The 21,185-nt window shown below is 45.6% G+C and overlaps 1 protein-coding gene across 2 annotated transcripts; it reads right to left on the bottom strand.

Moving 5' to 3' along the window:
• Positions 1 to 203: 203 nt before the first annotated feature.
• LOC125511318 (DUF21 domain-containing protein At2g14520-like) lies at positions 204 to 6,549 on the bottom strand. 2 transcript variants are annotated; one of them, XM_048676658.1, is made up of 11 exons: positions 5,784 to 6,534; positions 5,555 to 5,668; positions 4,695 to 4,781; positions 3,880 to 4,019; positions 3,719 to 3,806; positions 2,928 to 3,001; positions 2,123 to 2,286; positions 1,663 to 1,856; positions 1,228 to 1,274; positions 865 to 1,117; positions 204 to 711 (listed from the first exon to the last, which is right to left on the bottom strand). In XM_048676658.1, exons 1-11 carry the CDS (start codon positions 6,120 to 6,122, stop codon positions 682 to 684), a joined length of 1,530 nt encoding a protein of 509 aa, XP_048532615.1. In that variant the 5' UTR covers positions 6,123 to 6,534; the 3' UTR covers positions 204 to 681. The 2 variants fall into 2 exon arrangements, 1 of the variants encoding a protein (XP_048532615.1); XR_007284946.1 differs by lacking the exons at positions 204 to 711; positions 865 to 1,117 and having other exon boundaries at positions 1,227 to 1,274; positions 2,123 to 2,240; positions 5,784 to 6,549.
• Positions 6,550 to 21,185: the final 14,636 nt, after the last annotated feature.

Below are 21,185 nucleotides of genomic sequence, written 5' to 3' on the forward strand. Positions count from 1 at the left end.
CGTTTAGACAGAGCAGCAGATCATGTGGATGAGCTACGTAATCTTATATGAGCTATGTAATCTTATTTTGAACCGACTTGGGCGTGTTTTGCTATAAACCTTTTGGTACTCGGTGACTTGGACTTACTTTTGCTTAATAAAATGGTTGTGTGCATCGTATGATGCAGTGGCCGGGCTATCCCCTTTTCGAAAAGAAAAATGCGTATTGCCAGTGAAACTCATTAGAAACATAAGCTTGTACAGTTCTTACATAAATGGGGGCAGCCACCAGCAGTACTAGCACCAACAGCTGCTTTACTTGAGTTTGAGTGAGTACAATGGCGGCTGACAAACAAGAATACCAGCACAGATGCGCAGATGCGCGATACATACAGAATGCGTTTCTTTTACGTCGTTTCTCTCTGCAGTTTTCTTCTTTTGCAATGATTGCTACAAGTTTGGCAAAAAGGGCGTCTACAGTAGGTGGTGAGAGCTCATCCATACTCAGGTTCAGATGCTAAGGGACACATATATATGTACAAGAAAGTCATAAATAAACAAGGACCAGCAACAAAGCAGAGAGCTGTGGGGTCTTCATTCTTTGACCCCTACACTCTTCAATGCCTTCATTTGATCTTGGGAGTGATCTCAACTGGGATTGTTGCCCCTGGAGCTCTTTGGCATTAGCTCTCACCACCATTTCTACGGATTTCGGTACGAATTCCTCGAGACCTGTAAAAGGAAGAACCAGAACAATGACCATGGCATGTAGGATGAGGTGAAAAAGATTGTTGTTACAACTTCAAGGGATTTTCTTAAGAAAACAAAGCATGTACAAAAATCATGAATAACCATCACTTGGTATACAAAACTGCTACTACTCACCCAACTTGAAGTCGGCGAACTGCGCACGGGGGTTTGAGATGCCGGTGACCTCCCAGGAGAAAAGGCTGTCGGTAAAGTCCCAGGGGATCGAGCATGGTTTGCAGCAGGGGAACGTAAGATGGAGCCGCCATTATGGTATGGCGACAGCGGAGAAGCCATAGGGGTCTTTCTTAGTCCTTGAGACAGAGGTCCACCACTAGGAGATATAAGAGGCGACAATGATTTGCCTGGCGGTAACATGTTTATTTTGATCCTGCGAAACGAAGGAAAGTTACACCTCTATACCAATTAAACATGCAAAGCACCTTCCCCGCCAAAAATAAATAAATAAAACATGCAAAGTACCAGCACTGAGCCACTTACTTGTTATGCACATCAACATACTCATCTGTCTCATCCAAGATATCTTCCTGTGAGGGGAGAAATTTAAGTCAGTTAGCAATGTGAGAAAATGCCAAACAATATAACCCTGTAAACCTGTGGACAATGCCTAGGCTTTATTAACGGTCGGATGACACCTTAATTAGTACTACAATTGTATTTTCGTGAACTAATGTTGAGGACGACTTGTGGCTTTGAGATTCGTGAGGATGACCAAAATGTTGTCAAGAATAAGAAATACAATAAAGCAATATAAGCAAGCCGTTCTCACATGGCATGGGTAAAACTTGCCACTTTATGATGAAATTAGGCTATAAATCCAAAAGGCATCATTAAGTTTTGAAAATATGATCACGCAACAATGTACCCCAAATAATTTCCCAAATAAGGAGAGGCTCTAACAAAAATAAGTCAAACCTGCAGCAGCTGCTCCATGACATCTTCCATTGTAATTATTCCCACCGCTTCCTCATCCATTGAATAATGAGGAAGTGGATCGGTGTTAAAATCAAGAATGTTGTCCCGTTTTCTTTCAATTTTCTTACTGTATTTGTCATTGTTATTTCGACGACTTCCGGGAGTGTTGACATGTGAGGGTGACAGACCCAGACCTAAGAGTACACACAACTTATCAGCCAAGGAAGATAATACACATTTACTTGAAAGACATGTACTCCCTCCGTTCTTAAATATAAGACGTTTTGGTAGTTCAATTGAACTACCAAAATGACGTCTTATACTCCCTCCGTCCCAAAATAAGTGACTCATAAGTGACTCATTGAGTCACTTATTTTGGGACGGAGGGAGTATTTTAGGAACAGAGGGAGTAGTTGACAAGGATAATCAAATAATGAAACTAGGTGAATGAAACATGTACCATCAGCATGAGCATGTCCATTGGTCATTTTATAATCTGCTGTAAAACTGTTATTCTTTTCAACAGATGCTCCTTCTTTAGTGCGTTTAACAACCACAGCCATGTGACTGTGACCTTTCTGAAACTCATTTAGAATGTCATAGAGAGGAAGATCATCAGCCACCCTGATGTACAGAAAACACAGCAAAACTATGAATGAGAATACAAGACAAATAATGCACACTGATTCGATAACATATACTCCCTCCGTCCGGAAATACTTGTCATCAAAATGGATAAAAGAGGATGTATCTAGAACTAAAATACGTCTAGATACATCTCCGTTTATCCATTTTGATGACAAGTATTTCCGGACGGAGGGAGTACATAATTTAACCTCAACGAACAGCGTGGATTTTTTAGGGGCAAAATAGTGCTTGTATGCTCTCCAAAATTAAAATTGCTCAAATCTGATGTAATTTGTCGCTACCCAAAGGGGTCACTCTGTTTTAGCTCAGGACATTGACCCCTTCAAAATCTGTATCATCTGTTCTACCGTTTTTTCTAGAACTTAGAACTACTAGCCATTAAATATAATCAATTTTAAACCACACAAAAAAACTGGGAATGCAATTAGGTACTTTTTATGGCAAGGAAAACAATCTTAAATTAGTACATGTGCAGCATAATACAGAGCATTCCTGAACATGCTTCAGTGTTGGTGCTGATAGATTATCAACCAAAACGCCTAAGTCCATACGATACATGCATGGCAGAATCATATTTGTTCACCAGACAAATTTAACAAGGTCATAAAAGATGATACCTTGGAATTTTTCTGATAGTAACATGTCTAGTGGGCACCTCATCCTCAGGTCGGCAAGTAAGCAAGTTTTTTACCTAAAATGAGAGACTTTTTAGCAGATCAAAATAATACATCACTCAAAGTGGAAAAGCTAGGCTTGATTGGTGTTCAGGATGGTGTCATGTTTCTACACTCTTTATGCTTCATTACACAACTCTGTACATGATCATGAAAGCTCCACAATAATTGAAAAACAAACTTTCAATGGCCATGTGCTACTCACAGGCTGGTGTTTGCAAAAAAGTCAGCTTCTAAAAGGACATTTTTTTACGAATAACAGAAGTGCTGCTTTCATATATTCAGAGGAGAAGTTCTGTACAGAAATGAAAATCAGATTTTTTTTTTTTGGAAAAAAGGTGTCCCTGACGCGACATAGCCCCCCACCCACCCCTGTAACCTTTTTTCTTTTTCTTCTGAAAATGACAACTCGAAAAGCAGTGATGAATTTATAGTGGAGATTTTCAGTTTTCACCACAGTTCTTTGATCAAAAGACTGATGTATTAAACCAAACAAAGATTAGCAGGTTCAGATATCTGGTTGCGCAATCATCTTAAGATTTCACAGTAATTATTGTGAGGAATGGTACAAAATGTTGTTAAGACACCGCTCTGGAAACTGCAAGTCCAAAATTATTCGCCATTTGTAAGATGCCGCTAAGAGTTCATAACATGGAGTCCGTAGCGGAATAAACCTAATTAACGAAATAGGATTTCTCAATCAATGCAATTAATTCATGAAAACCTGAGCTCACCAATATAAGACCGATGATATTGCTTGGTCTTCCAGAGTATATAGGAATACGGCTGTGCCCTTTGGTCATTATCATACCCACCGTATGCCTATCAAGAGACAAATAATAGCATCAGTACCATATATTCGATAAAAACACACAATAAATTGGAAGATTCATACACATCCAGCTTGGCATTTATGTCAAGTGAGAAGGTTTCAGATATGGGAGTCATGGCATCTTTTGCAGTCTTTTGAGTCATCTCCAATGCTCCTGCAATGATAGTAGTTTCATCATGAGTCAGCTCTCCACCTTTTCCAGCCTACGAACAAAGTGAGAAAAACAATAGTTTAGTAGTAGTTTGTATCTTTGTCTAAGGAGAGCAACAATAGTTAGTTAGTTACTTTAGTCCCTACTCCCTAGTACTTTAGCTTTCAAGAATAATTAAATATCGAACCATGAGGAGATTGGGGACATATAGAAATGCAGTCACAATGTTTCTAACAAAGGGTTATAGTGCTGTATAATGACATGGCCATCTAGAATCTAATGAACCGAAGTATATCATCCTGAGCTAACTTTCCAGGGCTTCAAGTAATATAGACAAAAATACTAATCAAATAAAGTAAATTAATTCCTGTAAGGCTGTACAGAGAAATTAAGTTACCATGAATGCAAATTGTGCTTTGAATATATACAACTCATAATGGGCACTTGGACGGGGATTTTTTTTATTTTGTTCTTCGCTGTTATACCAACATCTGTTTGTTCCCCGCAAAAAAAAAAAAAACATCTGTTTGTTGTGCTGATTGGCTTTGCAGTTTTAAACTGTTTTAAATGAAAATGCATACAAGGCTCATGTTTATTGCAGGACAAGTATGTATGCAACTTATAATACTAGTTGAGAAATTGGAACAGAGTAATAAATGTTGGACTGAAGAAGTGAAGATGGCATCTACTTATCATAAACGAAAGAGTGAATAAAAATAGAACTGACCGCATCGCCGTGCATATCAACCAATGTCTTTAGCTCAGCTCTCCTCATAAGTGCAACATGGCCCTTTCCCAATAGCCAGTCCAACAGCTGAAAAACAAAACATAAATGAAGCAAGATACAAAATCGACGAAAAAGAGGGGGGGAACACATTTTGTTCTTTTCTTTTCGGACACACATAGAAGTGCCCATCATTTGCATTGGAAGAACACTGAAATGGCATGAAAGCTATATGCAACTACCCTGGCTAAGCGTGTGCTATAAAAATCAACGTACATGATTGATCACAGATCGTTCGTCAGTAGTAATAAACTCACATTTCTTTTATCAAAATACGGTCCTTAAGAATAACCGATTCATATAAGAAACACTTAGCAGGGAAATGGTAAAACTGCCAAGTAACTGTTCTTAAAGAAAAAAACTGTTCTTCAAAACTGAAGATGCTTTCATACTGAACCTGAGTCAGCAGAACTCAATCATATGCACATGTAGAGGAGTGCATTTTCTGTTCATTTAGTTTGGCATTAGCGAGATACGGACCTTATTTCTCGGCCACCGATTACTTGCTCGTTGCGCGGAGATTTTAATCAGTGCGACAACTAGTCACTAGTAGGTAGGAGTACAAAACAATTCATATAAACAGGGCATGTTGACCTGTGTGGGTAGTTCTGATGACTAGATGAGCATGGCAAATTAGTTTGATGAGGGAGCATGATCGACATCCCACTTGCAGTTGCAGGCAGGCGCCCACTTGGGATGCCTTAACTCTGAGCCCAATTTCGACTGCGCGCACTCAGAATTGGCAGTTGCTCCTCCCGGATGGATTCTTGCAAGGAGACAGGGGAAGAAATTGGGCGTAGTACCTTGCTGATGGGGTATGCCACCGGGAAGAAGACGACGAGGAGCACCCGGACGATGGGCGCTGCCTTGGCCCCCATGCTGAGGCCGTAGCGCGTGCAGATGGCCTGCGGCATGATCTGCAGGGTCCATCGAACCATCAAATCACCAGGTCAGGAACAAGAAGAAGAAGAAGGGGGAAAAACAGAGCGCTGCTGAATCGGAATGTAAAATCGGAAGAGGTGGATGGATCACCTCACCGAAGGCGAGGATGAGGGTGACGGAGATGAGGATGGCGCCGAAGGAGGGGAGGAGGGAGTCGAGGAAGATGGGGAGCGCCTCCATGGCGAGGGAGTTGCCGATGAGGAGCGTGCAGAGGAGGAGGTGCTGGTTGGTGACGACGGGGAGGATCCGGGCGGCGTTGCGGCGATCCTGCGGGGTGCCGGCCTTGGCCAGCACCTCCAGGTCCACCAGGCTGAGCGACATGAGGCCGAGGGTGAGCCCCGACATGAGCCCCGCGAACATCACCAGCCCCGCGCAGGACAGCAGGTACACCCAGAACATGGTCCCGCAGCATGCCTCGTGGCTCGACATCGCTCGCCGGCCGGCGGTCGGCCGATCTTCGATGGCCTCTCCGCGTGCTCCCGCGAGCGAGAAGGGGGCCGAGCTGAGCAGTGCCGCGGTGTCGAGCGTAACTGGCTTGCTGCTTGCTGGTGTGCTCGCGGCTCTGCTCTGGGGTGGAGTGGGGGCTCGGTCGGCTGCCTGCGTGCGCTGCGTTGGTGGGCTGGGGATTGATTTATGGTGGTACGTTGGCGTCGGGGTTTCGTTTCGCTTTCCACCGGCCGTTGCGCCTCGCCCACTTTTCACTACCGGACTCCTCCTCACCTCACCTCACGGCTCTGTTTTGTTTTTCTTGCCGGAGTTGGAAACGGCCGTCGTGCCCGCCACCGCCACCGCCACCGTGAGCGGGGTGGGGCTGGGCCGGGTTTTGCTGGGGGCGTGGAGGATCCACCTGCGCTGCGTCTGCGTGCGCTCCGACGCCGATATTATTCGGTGGCATTATTCTCCTCCGAGTCCCAGTCCCAGTCCCGTGGCCGGCCGGCCGGCGTGGAGTGGAGGGAGGGACCGATGAAGCTCACCTCACGTCGCGTTGTCTAGTGGCGAGACGTACGAGGGCACTGTGCAGTCCATCGGTCGCGTGGGTGCATGCTCCCCAGTCCCCATATTCCGTGGGATTATTCTCTGAGATCTCGTCTCTTCTCCCGGTGGCCGGCGTGGAGGATGACATGGCGGCAGGCGGCAGGTCCATCGGCCGGGGAAGCATCCCGCCCCGACAGCACAGGAACCCCACCCACGGCCACGTCCACCACCGCTGCGAGATTGTGATTATCTACCAAGCTCGATGATCACACCATCTTCTGCACGCCGTTTCTCTTTCTGTTTTCAACGCCTGCCTCTGCGTGCTACACAATTGTTTTACTGTGCATGTATTGAGATTGACAGCGCCTCTCTCAGAAGCAACAAAAAAGATACTAATTACGGTGTGAAAAATGAAAGGAGAAGCAATAGGACAGGACACAGCGTCCTCGATCGGGAAGGACAAGGCCTTGGTGCCCGGCAAATGACAACAAATCGTGTGACTCATCTCCTGACGTAGTAAGTACTCTGACAGCAACGTGTTTCGCTCGTCAGTCGGCTAAATTTCGTATTTCGACCATTTTCAGAGATTTGACCCTGCCTTACAAAAATTTCAAGATTTGTCTTTTTTCTTATCATCAGGATCCATGACGATAGGGTATAACAGCCTACTGCCAAAGTCCCTGACAATAGAGTTGCACACCCTACCGGAAGTTTTTTATAAGTATGGACTCGCACCTACCGCCGGGCACCTTGATAGTAGGGGTGTACAGGCTACCGCCAGCCTGTTTGGAAGTAAAGGCGTTTCCTATCGTCAAGGTCCCTGGCGGTAGGTTGTTACACCCTAGTGCCATGGATCCTGGCGGTAGCAAAAAGGTCAGATCCTGACATTTTTACAAACTAGGGTCAGATCTTGATTAACTTTCAGAAAGGTGTCAAAACACGAAATCGTCAGTCTTGTCGGAAGCGTGCGCGTTTCTTTCCAGTAACTTGAGACGGCACTTGGACATATTCCCTCTGTTCCAAAATAGATGATTCAACTTTGTACTAATTTCAATATAAAGCTGGTCAACTGTAATCCTAGCTTGCTCCGAGTTAGTGCTGGTCAACTGTAATCTTAGCTTGCTCCGCCAGACCTCTTCCAACCCACAGTGGAAGTAACATAGATGGTAACATCACACTTATTTAGGCAAAATAGATGATGTGGCATGTAATAAATGAAAAAAAAGAGGCATGTAGTAACATAGCTAGTTACTGTAACATCACACATATCAAGAAAAAATAAGTCTACAACATAATAAATGCAGTGATGCATGACACAATACATATATTAATAAGGAGAGAGGTGTTTGGAGTAACATATTATGTTACCATCACATAGCGCTTCTTCAAAAATATTGAGTCTATAAGTTAATAAATGCAATCATATATGATACTACTTCTATGACATTTTGCACTATGAAGATAGTAACATAGACTAGTGTCATATGTATGACACTAGTCTAAGTTACTCTCCACTACGACCAGCCTACTACCCATTGTGGAGGTAGTAATATAGACTAGTAACATATGCATGTTACCATTCTAAGTTACTCATAGATGTGGCAAAGCATTTAAAGAGGAGTTAGAACATTATGGTGACTCCAATAAGAACTAATGCTAAGCACGTGGACCTAGACAAAAAGACTACCAACCAATACATGAAGGAGTTTTATTATTAAACAATTAAATAGAGGAGACTTAGCTACAAAACCTAAGCACCAATGCATTAGGGACATTAGTTTTTTTTAGTACATTAGGGACATTAGTTGCTAAGCATTTTAATGCACTTAGCACCCCACTTTAGCACCAATGCTTTGGCAGAGGTCTAATGAGTTAGCACCTAAAGTCTTTCATGCATTGGTTAAATTGTTTAATTCAAGTGGTTTGCCTAGGTTCTCGCGCTTGGCATTGGTTCTTCCTAGGGTCATCTAAGTACTCTTTTCCCTTCTTAAATGTTGTGTCATGTCATTTTTTCGCTTATATGACATGCTTAGCACCTATCCACGATAGAGCACTGAAAAAGGCCTCAGTGCTACAGGCAGAGAGTACCATTCAGCTGGTCAACCTGCTATACGTGCTATCGGTTTACATGCATGCCATGGGTAAGTCTAACCAGCAAACTTCAGATAACCGGAGCACCGTTAACCTAAGCAGCCGGTACCAAAACACCGTCCGTGAAATGAGTGTAATGAGCGTATCTTCACAATGAAACGCGTTTAGATACACCTATTTCAAGGACGGTTAATTTCGAGCGGAGGTTGGAAAAATGTAACCGAGGGCAGCGTGTGCCTAAATGACAACAAACCATCTGACTGATCTCCTGGCGTTGTGCCCGTCGCCATTCCTCCGACGGCGACGTGTTCCCTTGGAGTCGGGACGTCGTTAGCGTGCTGGTTTCGACAGGCTCTCGTCTCGCCGGTTAGCTTTTGACCGTGTGATTGGTTACACGCACGCACGGCCGTCGGATGCGTGCGCCAGGTGATGGACCCACGTCCGCCCGCACGCTTTCGTCAAAGCAGCCGTTCGCTGGCTTGTGCACACCGCCGTCTGCCACGGCCACGGGCGTGCAGCTGCGAGCTAGCCAACGAACGGCACGCAGACGCAGCAAAAAAAAAGAAGAAAGAAAGCGGACGTTCTTGAGCACATCAAGCGGGGTAGGGCACCGTTTATATGGGGCTATCTACGTGTGCGTGTGGGTGGGTGCGCGATATTCCGTGGCATTATTCTCCTGGCTTGGAGGGACCGACCAAGTTCATGTTGCAAGTTGCCGAGTATAAAAAAAAACACAAGATTATTCAGGACTAGCCTTTGAAAGCATATTTTTATAGAATGGAACTCTAAGCACCGCGGGTCGTTTCATGACTTGAATCTGGATGGGCTAGCTATCCTAGCCAACAGGATGACACGAGTAGCCGAATTTCGTGTTTTGACCCTTTTCGCATAAAAATTCAGGATTTGACCCCTGTTGGAAAGAATTTCGGGATCTGACCTTTTTTTCTACCACCAGGGGTTCTGGCGGTAGGGTTAGGCATTTATCGCCAGAACCTGGGGCAGTAGGATACTTATCCACGTCAGCAGCGTTAACGGTCTCCGTCCCACCCTACCGCCGCTGGTCCTGGCGGTAGGATGTCTAACCCTACTGCCAGAACCTCTGGCGGTAGGGTTTAGGGCAGTTATAAGCCGTGGGCCGCCCCACCCCTCCCCCTTCTCCCCCCAACCAGCCGCCCTAAGAACAAAGGAGTTCTTCCTCTCGCCCCCTCTCTCATCTCCTCCACTCCCCCCTCTGATCTTCGTCGTTTGTTCACCGTTTTTGCGGATCGAGATGGCCCCGAAGAAAGCAAAGTAAGCTCCTTCGATCCCTTCAATTAGTTTTAGTCAAATAGCTTCCGATTCATCGCATTATTTGATTCAAATCACTCCCCTTTTTGCACAAGATTTAATTATTTTGAACCCTAGAATTGATTTAGGTTGATTCTAGATGTTATATTGTGTTAGATATGAACTCTAGTCACTAGTTGGTATGGTTATGTGAAGATGAACCCTAGTTCATATTATTTTTGGAGGATTTTTTTTGGTATGATGCATGTTGGAGGAATTTATTGTGATATGATGATGCATGTTGATATGCTATGATGCAAGTAGTGGATATAGTTGGAGAACAAATGTTGAACCCTCAAGATGAACCTAGTTCATAATTTTTTGTGTTAAATTTTTTTATGATATGATGAATATTGGAGATATGATGCATGCTGGATGTGGTTGGAGAAATATGATATGGTATGATGCATTTGACCACATGATGAACCCTAGGTTTAGATTTTTTTTCAAGGTTATTAACCTTTGTGTGATGAATCTATATGTTTAGGTACGAAAGCTTGGAGCAAGCACCGCCGACTCCATCACCGCCTGCTCCTCCTACTCCTCTCCAGCACATTCCGTCAGAGATGCCGCTCTCGTACATGTACGAGACCTTCCCCGAGCTGCTACAGCCGGTGGGATCTGTCTCAGACGAGCTCCTAGAGGCCACGAGGGCAATGCGGTGGCACGAGAGGGCAGAGCGGATCCTTGACGATGTCATGTCTTGGTCGCAGAGCGTGAAGGAGTGGAAGGAAGTGAAGGCAAAGATGGAGGCAGATCCAAGTATCTGCGTGTCCGTCGGGAAGCGTGCATTGAAGTTGCGCAGAATTACACCAACTATCTCCTAAGCAATTTGGGCCGGAGAATCTACTTCGAGAGCAATGCGGAGGAGAGAGCTAGGATGCCGCCCCCAAGTGCATCTGCGTTCGATATCATCAACTGGGGAAGGGCGGAGGCAAAAACTCCAGCGGGCAGGGCAAGGTGGGAGTGCTTGAACGGTCGGATGCCGACCAGCGTTTCGCCTCCGCCTGAACAGGTGGATCCGCTGCCGTTTCTGTCTCCACGGCCCGAGCTAACATACGAGGAGCTCTGAAGATGATGATGTATGCCCGCTCTTCGAACTTATCAGCAAATCGTCCTATTGGTTTGTCTTGTGTCTTTCAATTATGTTCTCGATGAATAATGAAACTATGTGCCTCTTGTAATGCCATTTGTTCATTATCTATTCAGTTTGAACATTAAGTTAACTTCATGCCATTTGTTCTTGTTAATATGAGTATACTTTCCTGGTAAAAGAAATGAGTATATACTTTCATGGGAAAAGATATTGATTTTGAAAAGAAGCAATCAATTAAAATTGAAACTCATAAAACACATGACCCTCCCGCCATGGACCCTGGCGGTAAGGTCACACAACCTACCGCCAGTGCACTTCGATATTTCGTTACAGAAACTTTTCGAGGCAAAAACCAGCAACCACCTACCGCCAGGGGTTCTGGCGGTAGGGTTAGACAGGCTACCGCCAGGGTCTCTGGCGGTAGGGTACTTATCCACGTCAGCTCGGGCAAACGGTTGCCGTTCCCCTCTGTCGCACCCTGCCGCCAGGTGCCCTGGCGGTAGGATGTCTAACTCTACCGCCAGAACCCCTGACAGTAGCGAAAGGGTCAGATCCCGATTTTTTTTTCAATAGGATCAGATCCTGAATTTTTATACGAAAAGGGTCAAAACACGAAATTTGGCCTCATAGTGGTGACGGTACGAGGACACTGTGCTGCGGGTGGATCGATCGGCCGGGGAACCATCCGGATCCGGGCCGCCTCGACAACACACAAGCCCCACCCACCGCTGCAAGATAGTGGAGACCAACTCGATGATCACGGTGACACATGGGCCAAATCCTCTGCCGCCGCCGAGGCTCTTGGCTGCTGCGGTGAATGTGGCGTGCGCAGCGCTGCGACTGCTGCATTATTTCCTTGTGTTTTCAACGCCTGCGTTTTTTTCTTGTTTTTGGCTCTTACCATCACTTGAGATGGACAGCGCCCGCTTGCCTTTCTCAGAGAGAAAAAATAAAAAAAATGGAAAACCAAAAGGACAGGACACTGGACGCAACGTCCTGGCATCCGATGACTCATCTCCTGACGCACGCACGTGCGCCCGTCGCCATCCCATCCCTCTGACAGCAACGTGCTCAGCTCTGATTGCACAGCACAGGGTGCGCATCGTATCCCAGCGTGTGCACAAGGCTCTGTGGCCAGCCAGAGCTAGATTCAGCTGCGCAAGTTCGGCAAAAGGATTTGCTTGTCGCTGCCATGCCAGGCCAGCTAAACGAAGGATACACATGTAGCCCAGAAACAGCGGCACGGACCGACAGCTCCCGCGTAAATCTTCATCGGAAGGCCCACCTTAGCTTGCCATTGCTGTTGCATTGCATGCGTTGCGTTGCAGGCGGAGCGCCAGCCGATCGATCAGGGAGCCGCATTACAACCAAGAGCTAGTATCAGTATATTTTTCTCCTCTACAACCATGGCCTTGTTTGAATACTCCAACTCAGTTAGAGGTTAGAGTTATATTCTAACCCTGAACTAACTCTAGCAAAAGAGGTGTTTGGATGACAGGGTTAGATGGAGCGCGGATACGGCAAGGCGTCTTCACGGGCGGTGCGAGAGGGAGGGAGGAAGAGGACAAGAAGCTTCGAGGAAGTGGGGAGGGATTTGTTGGCGGGAAGAGCGAGAGAAAAATGTGTTTTTTAGTGTCCCGAGAAGAACTAACCCAAATAAGCACCTCTTGAGTGGGTTAGATTTTTTGAATGCATCTAACCCAAATTAACCCTCATGTTTGGATATTTTTGGGTTAGCTGAGTCCAAACTAACCGAAACTAATTTTAACCCATGAATGCAAGCAGAGCCCATACAGTATTCATGCATGCTATCAGTATAGCTTTCAGAACCTCTGCTTGGAGACATTGGCGGATCCAGAAATTGAACATTGGATGTTCAAAAAACAAAAATCCCACCCTAGCAGTGAAGCCAATGGTTCATGGCAATATAAAGTTTTCAAATCAATGGCCTTCCCCTTGTTTTCTGATGCTATATTGCCTACAATTCAAAGACAGTGGCCTCATTCTGTTACTCAATTCGAAGGTCGACTAATGAAATCAATCAGATCAGCAAAATGACATGTACAGAGCTATCTTTCTCTAAATCCAAACAGAAGCTACACATGTACAGGTCAACAAATGCAATTTCAGAATGAAACTTTGGAGGGGCTTCACCTAATCACCTTAGGGTTGGATATTGAGTTTGTTGGCAGCTGGAACAAGACCGAGACGTGCCCCATGATCCCCGGCCCTCAACGACCTCGGCGGCGGCCGCCGCGCCGCTCATCGATCCCCACCGTGCGAACTGTCTATCCTGTAGCATCCCATCTGCAGCGGCGGGCATGGCACTGCACGGATCCATCCCGTCCGGTGTCGGCGGCTTTGTTGAACTCTCACCCTCGCCTGGCTTGGACCGGGCACAATAGTTTTTTTTAGGCAATGACCGAGCGAAGTAGTTTGTGGGCTCAAGGGGCTGGTTATGCTCGTGGACTGCTAGGCATGTTGCCGATGGGCTATTTGCTTGTCGGCCACAAGTGGGCTACTACATATCGTATCTCAAGCACGTAGGCTACGATTTTTGTCATACTCCTATATATATATGATTTTTTTGGCAGAAAAAATTGATGTACACCCATGATCAATACTGGATCCGCCCCTGCTTGGAGAGAGAGAGAGAGGAGGCAAGAATCTCCAAGTCCGCCAGAACGTCTTATATTTAGAAACAGAGGATGTAACTACTACTTTATGCTTATCGACAAGTGCATGATTGAGCAGGATCAGACACAAGATCGATCACCAATTAGTATCGTCATCACCTGGCGCACATACAGTACGTGACCGTGCACAGAAATGCTAGCCCGATCCTCTGCTTTCTTTCTTCTTGCTGCGCGCGTGGCATGCATTTTTGTTGCTTTCAGGACGATGCAACCGGTGCCGCTCGCATATGGTCATGAGGTGAGGGGGCGCCGGACCGGCGGAGCGTCCTGTGGTTGGTGACGCTGGAGGTGAGGTGATGCATTCTTCTCTTGCTGCCACGGCCATTGCCGGCAGGAAACGACGCCATGCACGCACGCGTCCTCGTGCATCTCGCTCAGCTCAGCTGATAGACGGACTGGTCAGGCATACACGCGCGGCTCAAAGTGGCCTTTGGATTTCTTGTTCGCTCAGCATTTTTCAGAGTGTAGATAGGGACCCTTTTTTGGTTCAAAGTATATACCGGGCATGTGCAAAAAGGGACCAGTTTAATCCGAAGGGCGTTTGCTTTCACCGTTTCACGCGCCGGCGCCGGCTGGTTTGGGGCGGCATACTTTTCTTTCTTTCTTTTTTCCAGGAATTTAGGATCTATTTATCATCTCTCATGACAGCATATAAGAAGCATAAAAAATGATAGAAATTGCATTTATGTCTTAAGAGCATCTCCAACACTGGCTCACAAATTTCCTGCATCCGTTCATGGACAGGGAGAATCCGTCCGCGGACACAGATGCCGAAGACGGCCATCAAACACTACCCACATGCATTTCAAGACAGGTTTCAACTAAGCGGACAGAATTAATGCAAACCGGTCGATAATCAAAATTCGGATAGGAAATAGTACAAATCAACCATACATAGCATGCAAGTACAACAATGTCCCAAATTCTACGAGATTTAACCGGATGTCTAACAATTTTTTCATGAACGGATCATGTCATCCCACACATACTGCCCTTTCAGCTTCATCCAACAGCGTGTACGTAAATGGCTGCCCCTCTTTCCTGTGGTACATCACGACAACACGTACAGGCTACACAATGTGTAGAGCAATATCGAGTGAATGAATGATTTAAACAAGTTGAGCAAGAAGAAGCAAAACTTACGATCTCCACCTCTGCCGCGCACAATGGCAATCTTGCCTCCAGCTGACCAACAACGTCACAAAACTTGGTGACAGAGGTTGGATGGCGTACCATCGATACGCCAACAACCTCACATTGCGTTCATGGATGATGTGCCTGTCGTAGGGCACAATGTGCTTTCATGTCTGAAACGATTCATGCACTTGCTGCCAGAAGATCCCTCCCTCCACTCCCGCATATGAAATTCGTGGATTTAGTGGGCCTCGGTCGGGTGTTGGAGTCCTACCCCCCCACCCCCCCCCCCCCTCCCCCCCCCCACTTTGTTTTCAATTTACGGGAGAAAGTGCGTTCAGATACAAGCCCGCTTTGAATGTCACACCATGTCTGACCTGTGTGATCTAAACATATGTGGGCGGTTTGAGAATCGGCTTTGGAGATACCCTCCTAACTGAATATGTGCACGACTCAAACTGTTCCAAGGTCATTAGAATATCTATACCCGATAGTCCACTTAACATGGAGGCTCATAAATGCAGCCATTAGGCGGCAACCAAATATTTTATCCAAATAACAATAACCCCACGAAGTTAAATCGACCACCAATAACCTCATCTACTAAAATCAACAACAATAACCTCACCTACAAAAACGACCACCAATAACCTTTGGCAATCAAGTTTGAGTCGGGTGATATAGTGGGCCTCGGGTGTTGGAGTCCTACGTGGCTGCTGTCCGGACTCCCGAAAAGCTCCCTCTTCCCCCATTTTGTCTCCAATTTACGGGAGAAAGTGCGTCCAAACCGCTCGACGGACCGATACAAGTCCGCGTTGAATGACACAATAAGTCTGGATCGCACGATCCAATATATGCGGGCGGTTTGAGTATTGGCTATGAAGATGCCCTAATTGAGTATGTGTATGACTCAAACTGTTCCAAAGTCATTAGAATATTGGGGCCCAATAGTCCACTTACCAGGGATGCTCAGAAATGTGGCCATGGGCGGCAACCAAATATTATCATCCAAGTAACAATAACCCCCCCCCCCCTCCCCTTCTCTGATTGCTGTATACTGTAACCAGTTAATATATAAGAATTAAACTCGGCTGCAAAATACAAACCTAAATCGACCACCAATAACCACACCTACTAAAATCGACCACCAATAATTTTTGGCAATCAATTTTCATAAAATGTGAAAGAAGCCACGAACGGTGAGATGCCAAAAGTTATGAAGACCACGTGCTCACGCACAACATGTGAGTAGAAGACGAGTCGTAAGTCTTAAATCATTCTTTTTATATTAGCTTATAATTTTTGAAAAGGATTACAACATTCATGAGAATTTGTACCCCTTTGTTACTTATTCCCTAGTTTTAAAATAAGTGTCTCAAGCTTAGTATAAATTTGTACTAATGTTAGTACAAAGTTGAGATATTTATTTTGAGATGGAGGGAATATTAAACTCGGTCCAAAATCACAATTAATCAAGCTAGCTCATCGATGACCGATATGGGTGCCGATCGGTTGGCATATGAGGAAATGTTAGGCCAAGAAAACGACGTGCATGCATGCGCAACTTCACTTAAGGTCGAACACAAGAAAGACAGAGGGTCATATATCCTAGGTAATCAAGCACCTGCCGTAAAGGAGCATGTCATGGTCCACTATACATAATGCATCCTTTTTGTGGTGGTGTGTAGTTAGATTATCTTTCCCAACGAGTTAGATTGCTTCAGCCACAAGATCTTTCATGCAAAAATCCGTGAAGTATTTATATCCATGGGATGCACTTCTTCAGCCTCTCGATGCGCCACACGCATCATGCTTGTTGAAGAAAAGTTTGCCATTTCTCCGTGCATGATCCCATTTTCTTTGTTATCCAGTCTAATCTGCACTCTGCTTACATGGGAGAAAAGGTTAATGATAATAAAGTAAGAGACGGATCTTGGAAAGGAACAAAGTGAGAAATTTTCGGAATTATTGGTGGACCAAAACAGGACACAAGCTATATGTGGTGTAGTGTTTGCGAGTGAATGTTCGATCCCTCCCACGGAATACATACACATGTTGGCATCTCCATGGTTGGTTGGGCCAACTTTTGCACGCATAATTTAACATGCATGGTCGATTAGCATCTCAATTTCTGATGGTCCATGCTACCTGCTCTGCCAAGGACACAGTTTCTATGCCATCTCGTCGTCATGTTCCATGCTAAACAACTTGGGACCAAATTATTTTGGGTAAGTCAATTTTTTGTGCCATTTAGGTTAGGTTCCAACAACCCTCCTTTCTTCCTCCTCCAGCTGTTACTTCTCCAACAAAAATCGATTTACCCAAATTAATAATCCAATCAACTTGTGTACAGCTACTATGTTATTTTTTAGTACGCCTTGAGATCGCCTCCTCTCCTGTCAAATAGACAACCAAAATGACAAATGATTAAAAGGAAAACCAAGAGGACAGGACACAGTGTGAGGATATAACTTGTATTTGATCTCAGATCTGTGACTAATTCATCATGAATGTATGCACAAGCTCACGCACGCCACACACTAGCCATGGCCGAAGCCACCAACTCCTTTCCCAATCCACACGCAACGCACACACACCGCATATATCAGCGTACACCCTTAACGGGCCCAGTCTGGGCCTGCAAGCCACTGGGGAAGTCATCGATCGCGAGTGGGCCGCGAGGCTGCTGGCCCACGAGTCGAGTCCTCGTCACCTCGCGCTTCTAGATGACTGGCTCTGTCCTTGTGGGCGCTGACATCCCCCTCTCCTTCAGAACCGGCTTGACCCCAAGCCGGGGCACGTGGAAAAAACTGGCGAAGCGAGTCCTTGTCCTCCCAGGTTGCTGTAGATGCATCTCCACCACTCCACCGGATCAAGGCTTGAGCCACGGAACGATTGTCCGATCACCGAATGCGCTCCTGCAGGATCTTAACAGGAACTTGGAGATGAGCATCAGCACAAGGGAGCGAATCAAGTACCTCGTACTGTGGTTGCACAAAGCGCTTCAGTTGTGAGACATGAAAGACGGGGTGGATCCTACTAGCTGCTGGCAATTGCAACCGGTAAGCCACCTCTCCAATTTTCTCCAGGATGAGGAAAGGCCCAAAGTATTTGAATGCAAGTTTATGATTCGCCCAGTGCGCCACTGATGATTGCACATACGGCTGGAGCTTGAGAAACACCTTGTCACCCACCTCAAATGTCCTCTCCGTGCGATGTTTGTCAGCCTGGCATTTCATTCGCTGCTGAACACGCAACAAGTGTTGACGAACTGATTGTTGCACAACCTCCCTGGCTTCCAACCACTGATGCAAATCAATTGGAGCAACCGTATCTGAAGCTGATATCCCAAAATACCTGGGGCTATGTCCATAAAGAACTTCAAACGGCGATTTGTTGAGAGCTGAATGTCAGTTAGTATTGTACCAGAACTCACACAGGGGAAGCCACTTGGACCACTTGCTGGGGTGGGCACTGATAAAGCATCTCCGGAAACACTCAACCTGTTGATTCACTCGCTTGGTTTGGCCGTCAGTCTCCGGATGGTATGCAGTGCTCATGTTAAGTACATCTCCAGTTTTCTTGACCAAAATTTGCCAAAAATTGCTGGTAAAGATAGGGTCCCGGTCTGACACAATGTACAGCGGCATGCCATGAAGCTTATAGACATTGTCCAGGAAGAGATCGGCAATTTTCTGGGCCGTGTAAGGGTGTTTGACAGGAACAAAGTGGCCATACTTTGTAAATTTGTCGATGATGACCATAATGCACTCAAACTGGCCTGCAGGAGGTAATCCTGAGATAAAGTCCATTGTCACTGTTGCCCAGGCCTTGGCAGGTACTGGCAATGGTGATAGCAGTCCCGGGTAGGCCACACACTCAGGTTTCGCTTGCTGACACACTAAGTAAGATTGCACAAACTGCTGAATAACCTTCTTCATACCAACCCACTTCAAGAGAGCACGAATTCTCTTATACGTAACTGGGAAACCAGAGTGCCCTCCCAAAGGTGTGTTATGAAAAGCTTGACAAATTCTGATATGCAAGGTGCTGTCATTACCCACCCAGATGCAACCTTTGTACTTTATTAACCCATTGACCAGCTGAAATTTATCTTTGGAGCCTGGTTGCATGTCAGTTGGCACCGTAACTCTTGTGCTTTAGGATCATTTGTGTAACTCCTAACAACTTCATCTATCCAACTGGGTTGAGCACATGATATTGCTAGCAGTTGAGAATCTGCATGAGGCCTTCTAGAAAGAGCATCCGCTGCTGAATTGTCAGATCCTTTCTTATACACGATCTTATAGTTGAGGCCCATCATTTTGGTGAGTGCTTTTTGCTGCCAAGGGGTGTGTAATCTTTGATCAGACAGATTAACCAAACTCTTTTGATCTGTCTTAATAATGAACTCCTGAAATTGCAAGTATGGTCTCCACTGTTCAATAGCTAGTAATATTGCCATGTATTCCTTCTCATATACAGAAAGACCTCTGTTCTTAGGACCTAGGGCTCTGCTAACAAATGCAATTGGATGATCCTGCTGCATGAGAACAGCCCCAATACCCACTTCACATGCATCTGTTTCCATCACAAACTGCTTGGAGTAATCTGGAAGAGCTAATACAGGAGCATGAATCATAGCTTGCTTCAGTGTTTGAAAAGCTAATTCAGTAGCAGGAGTCCACACAAATATAGCCCCCTTTTTCAACAATTCAGTCAGGGGTCTGCTAATCACACCATAGTTTTTGATAAACTTTCTGTAGTACCCAGTTAATCCCAAGAATCCTCTGACCTGCTTCACATCAGTAGGAGTTGGCCAGTTCTTAACAGCTGTGATTTTACTGGCATCAGTGGTAACCCCCTTGTCACTTATGATATGACCAAGGTAAGCAATCTCTTGTTTGGCAAAATCACACTTAATGAGTTTCACCTTCCATTGTTTCTCTAGCAGAATACCCAAGACCTTGTCCAAGTGTATGAGATGTTGCTTGAGAAGTTTGCTGAAAACTAGGATATCATCAAAGAAACATACAGCACAGGGATCCTCACCTCTCAGGACTGGAGCTAGATCTGTGTTCATTGCCCCTTGGAATGTATTAGGAGCTCCAGTCAGCCTCATGGCCACAACAGTGAATTCATAGTGACCAGTGTGTGTCTGGAAGGTAGTTTTAAACTCTTCTCCTGGTGCAAGTCTGATCTGATGGTATCCTGCTCTGAGGTCCAATTTAGAAAACCAACAAGCACCAACAAGTTGATCTAGGAGCTCATCAGTAACAGGGATAGGGTATTTGCTTTTCACTGTGAGTGCATTGACATGTCTGAAGTCTATGACCAACCTCCAAGCTCCTTCTTCCTTCTTTTTGACCATTAGTGCTGGAGAAGAGAAAGGGCTGTTACTCACTTGAATTAACCCTCCCTGCAACATTTCTGCTACATGTTTTTCCATTTCAACCTTCAGGTGAGGAGCAATTCTATATGGCCGAATGGACACTGGCTGAGCTCTAGGTATCAGGGGAATATTGTGGTCATATTGTCTTTTGGGAGGTAAACTAGTTGGTGGAACAAAAACCTCAGCATACTTGTCCAATAGAGCTTGTATCTCTGGTAACTGCTCTCTGTTCCCAGCAGTGCTGTTTTGGAAAATTGCCATGGCAGTGAATGCACACTCTTCAGGTAATTCACCTTGTAGGGTAACAGCAGTGCCTTTATACTGGAAGGAGAGCCATTTCTGTTCCCAATCGATGTACATTGGGCTATGCTTGGCTAGCCAGTCGAGGCCCAGAATACCATCATAGCCCCCAAGAGTTAGGATTCTGAAATCGTGCACATAGTTTTGACTCTGACAACTCCATTGGCAGTGTTTAGCTTGTTGTGTACAGCTCAACTTCCCTCCTCCTGCAATCTTGACAGAGACAGCCTTAATTGCAGTTACTGTTGGAAGCACATGCTGATGAGAACTGTCCAAGAATGAGTGAGTGCTTCCAGAGTAAACTAGGAACCTGAGCTCAACACCTTGTAGAAGTACTGGTAAGGTGAGGGACAACTTCGACGCACTGTTACTTACAGCAGCTGCTGATAGCATCATCAAATTATCAGTATCACTGTCAGATTCATCCAGAGAGGTAGCAGGGCTTTGTAGTTGCTCAATGAGTTCCTGAACAACTTGTAACT

The sequence above is a fragment of the Triticum urartu genome, chromosome 5, assembly GCF_003073215.2.
Source record: "Triticum urartu cultivar G1812 chromosome 5, Tu2.1, whole genome shotgun sequence".
Taxonomy (NCBI): Eukaryota; Viridiplantae; Streptophyta; class Magnoliopsida; order Poales; family Poaceae; genus Triticum; species Triticum urartu.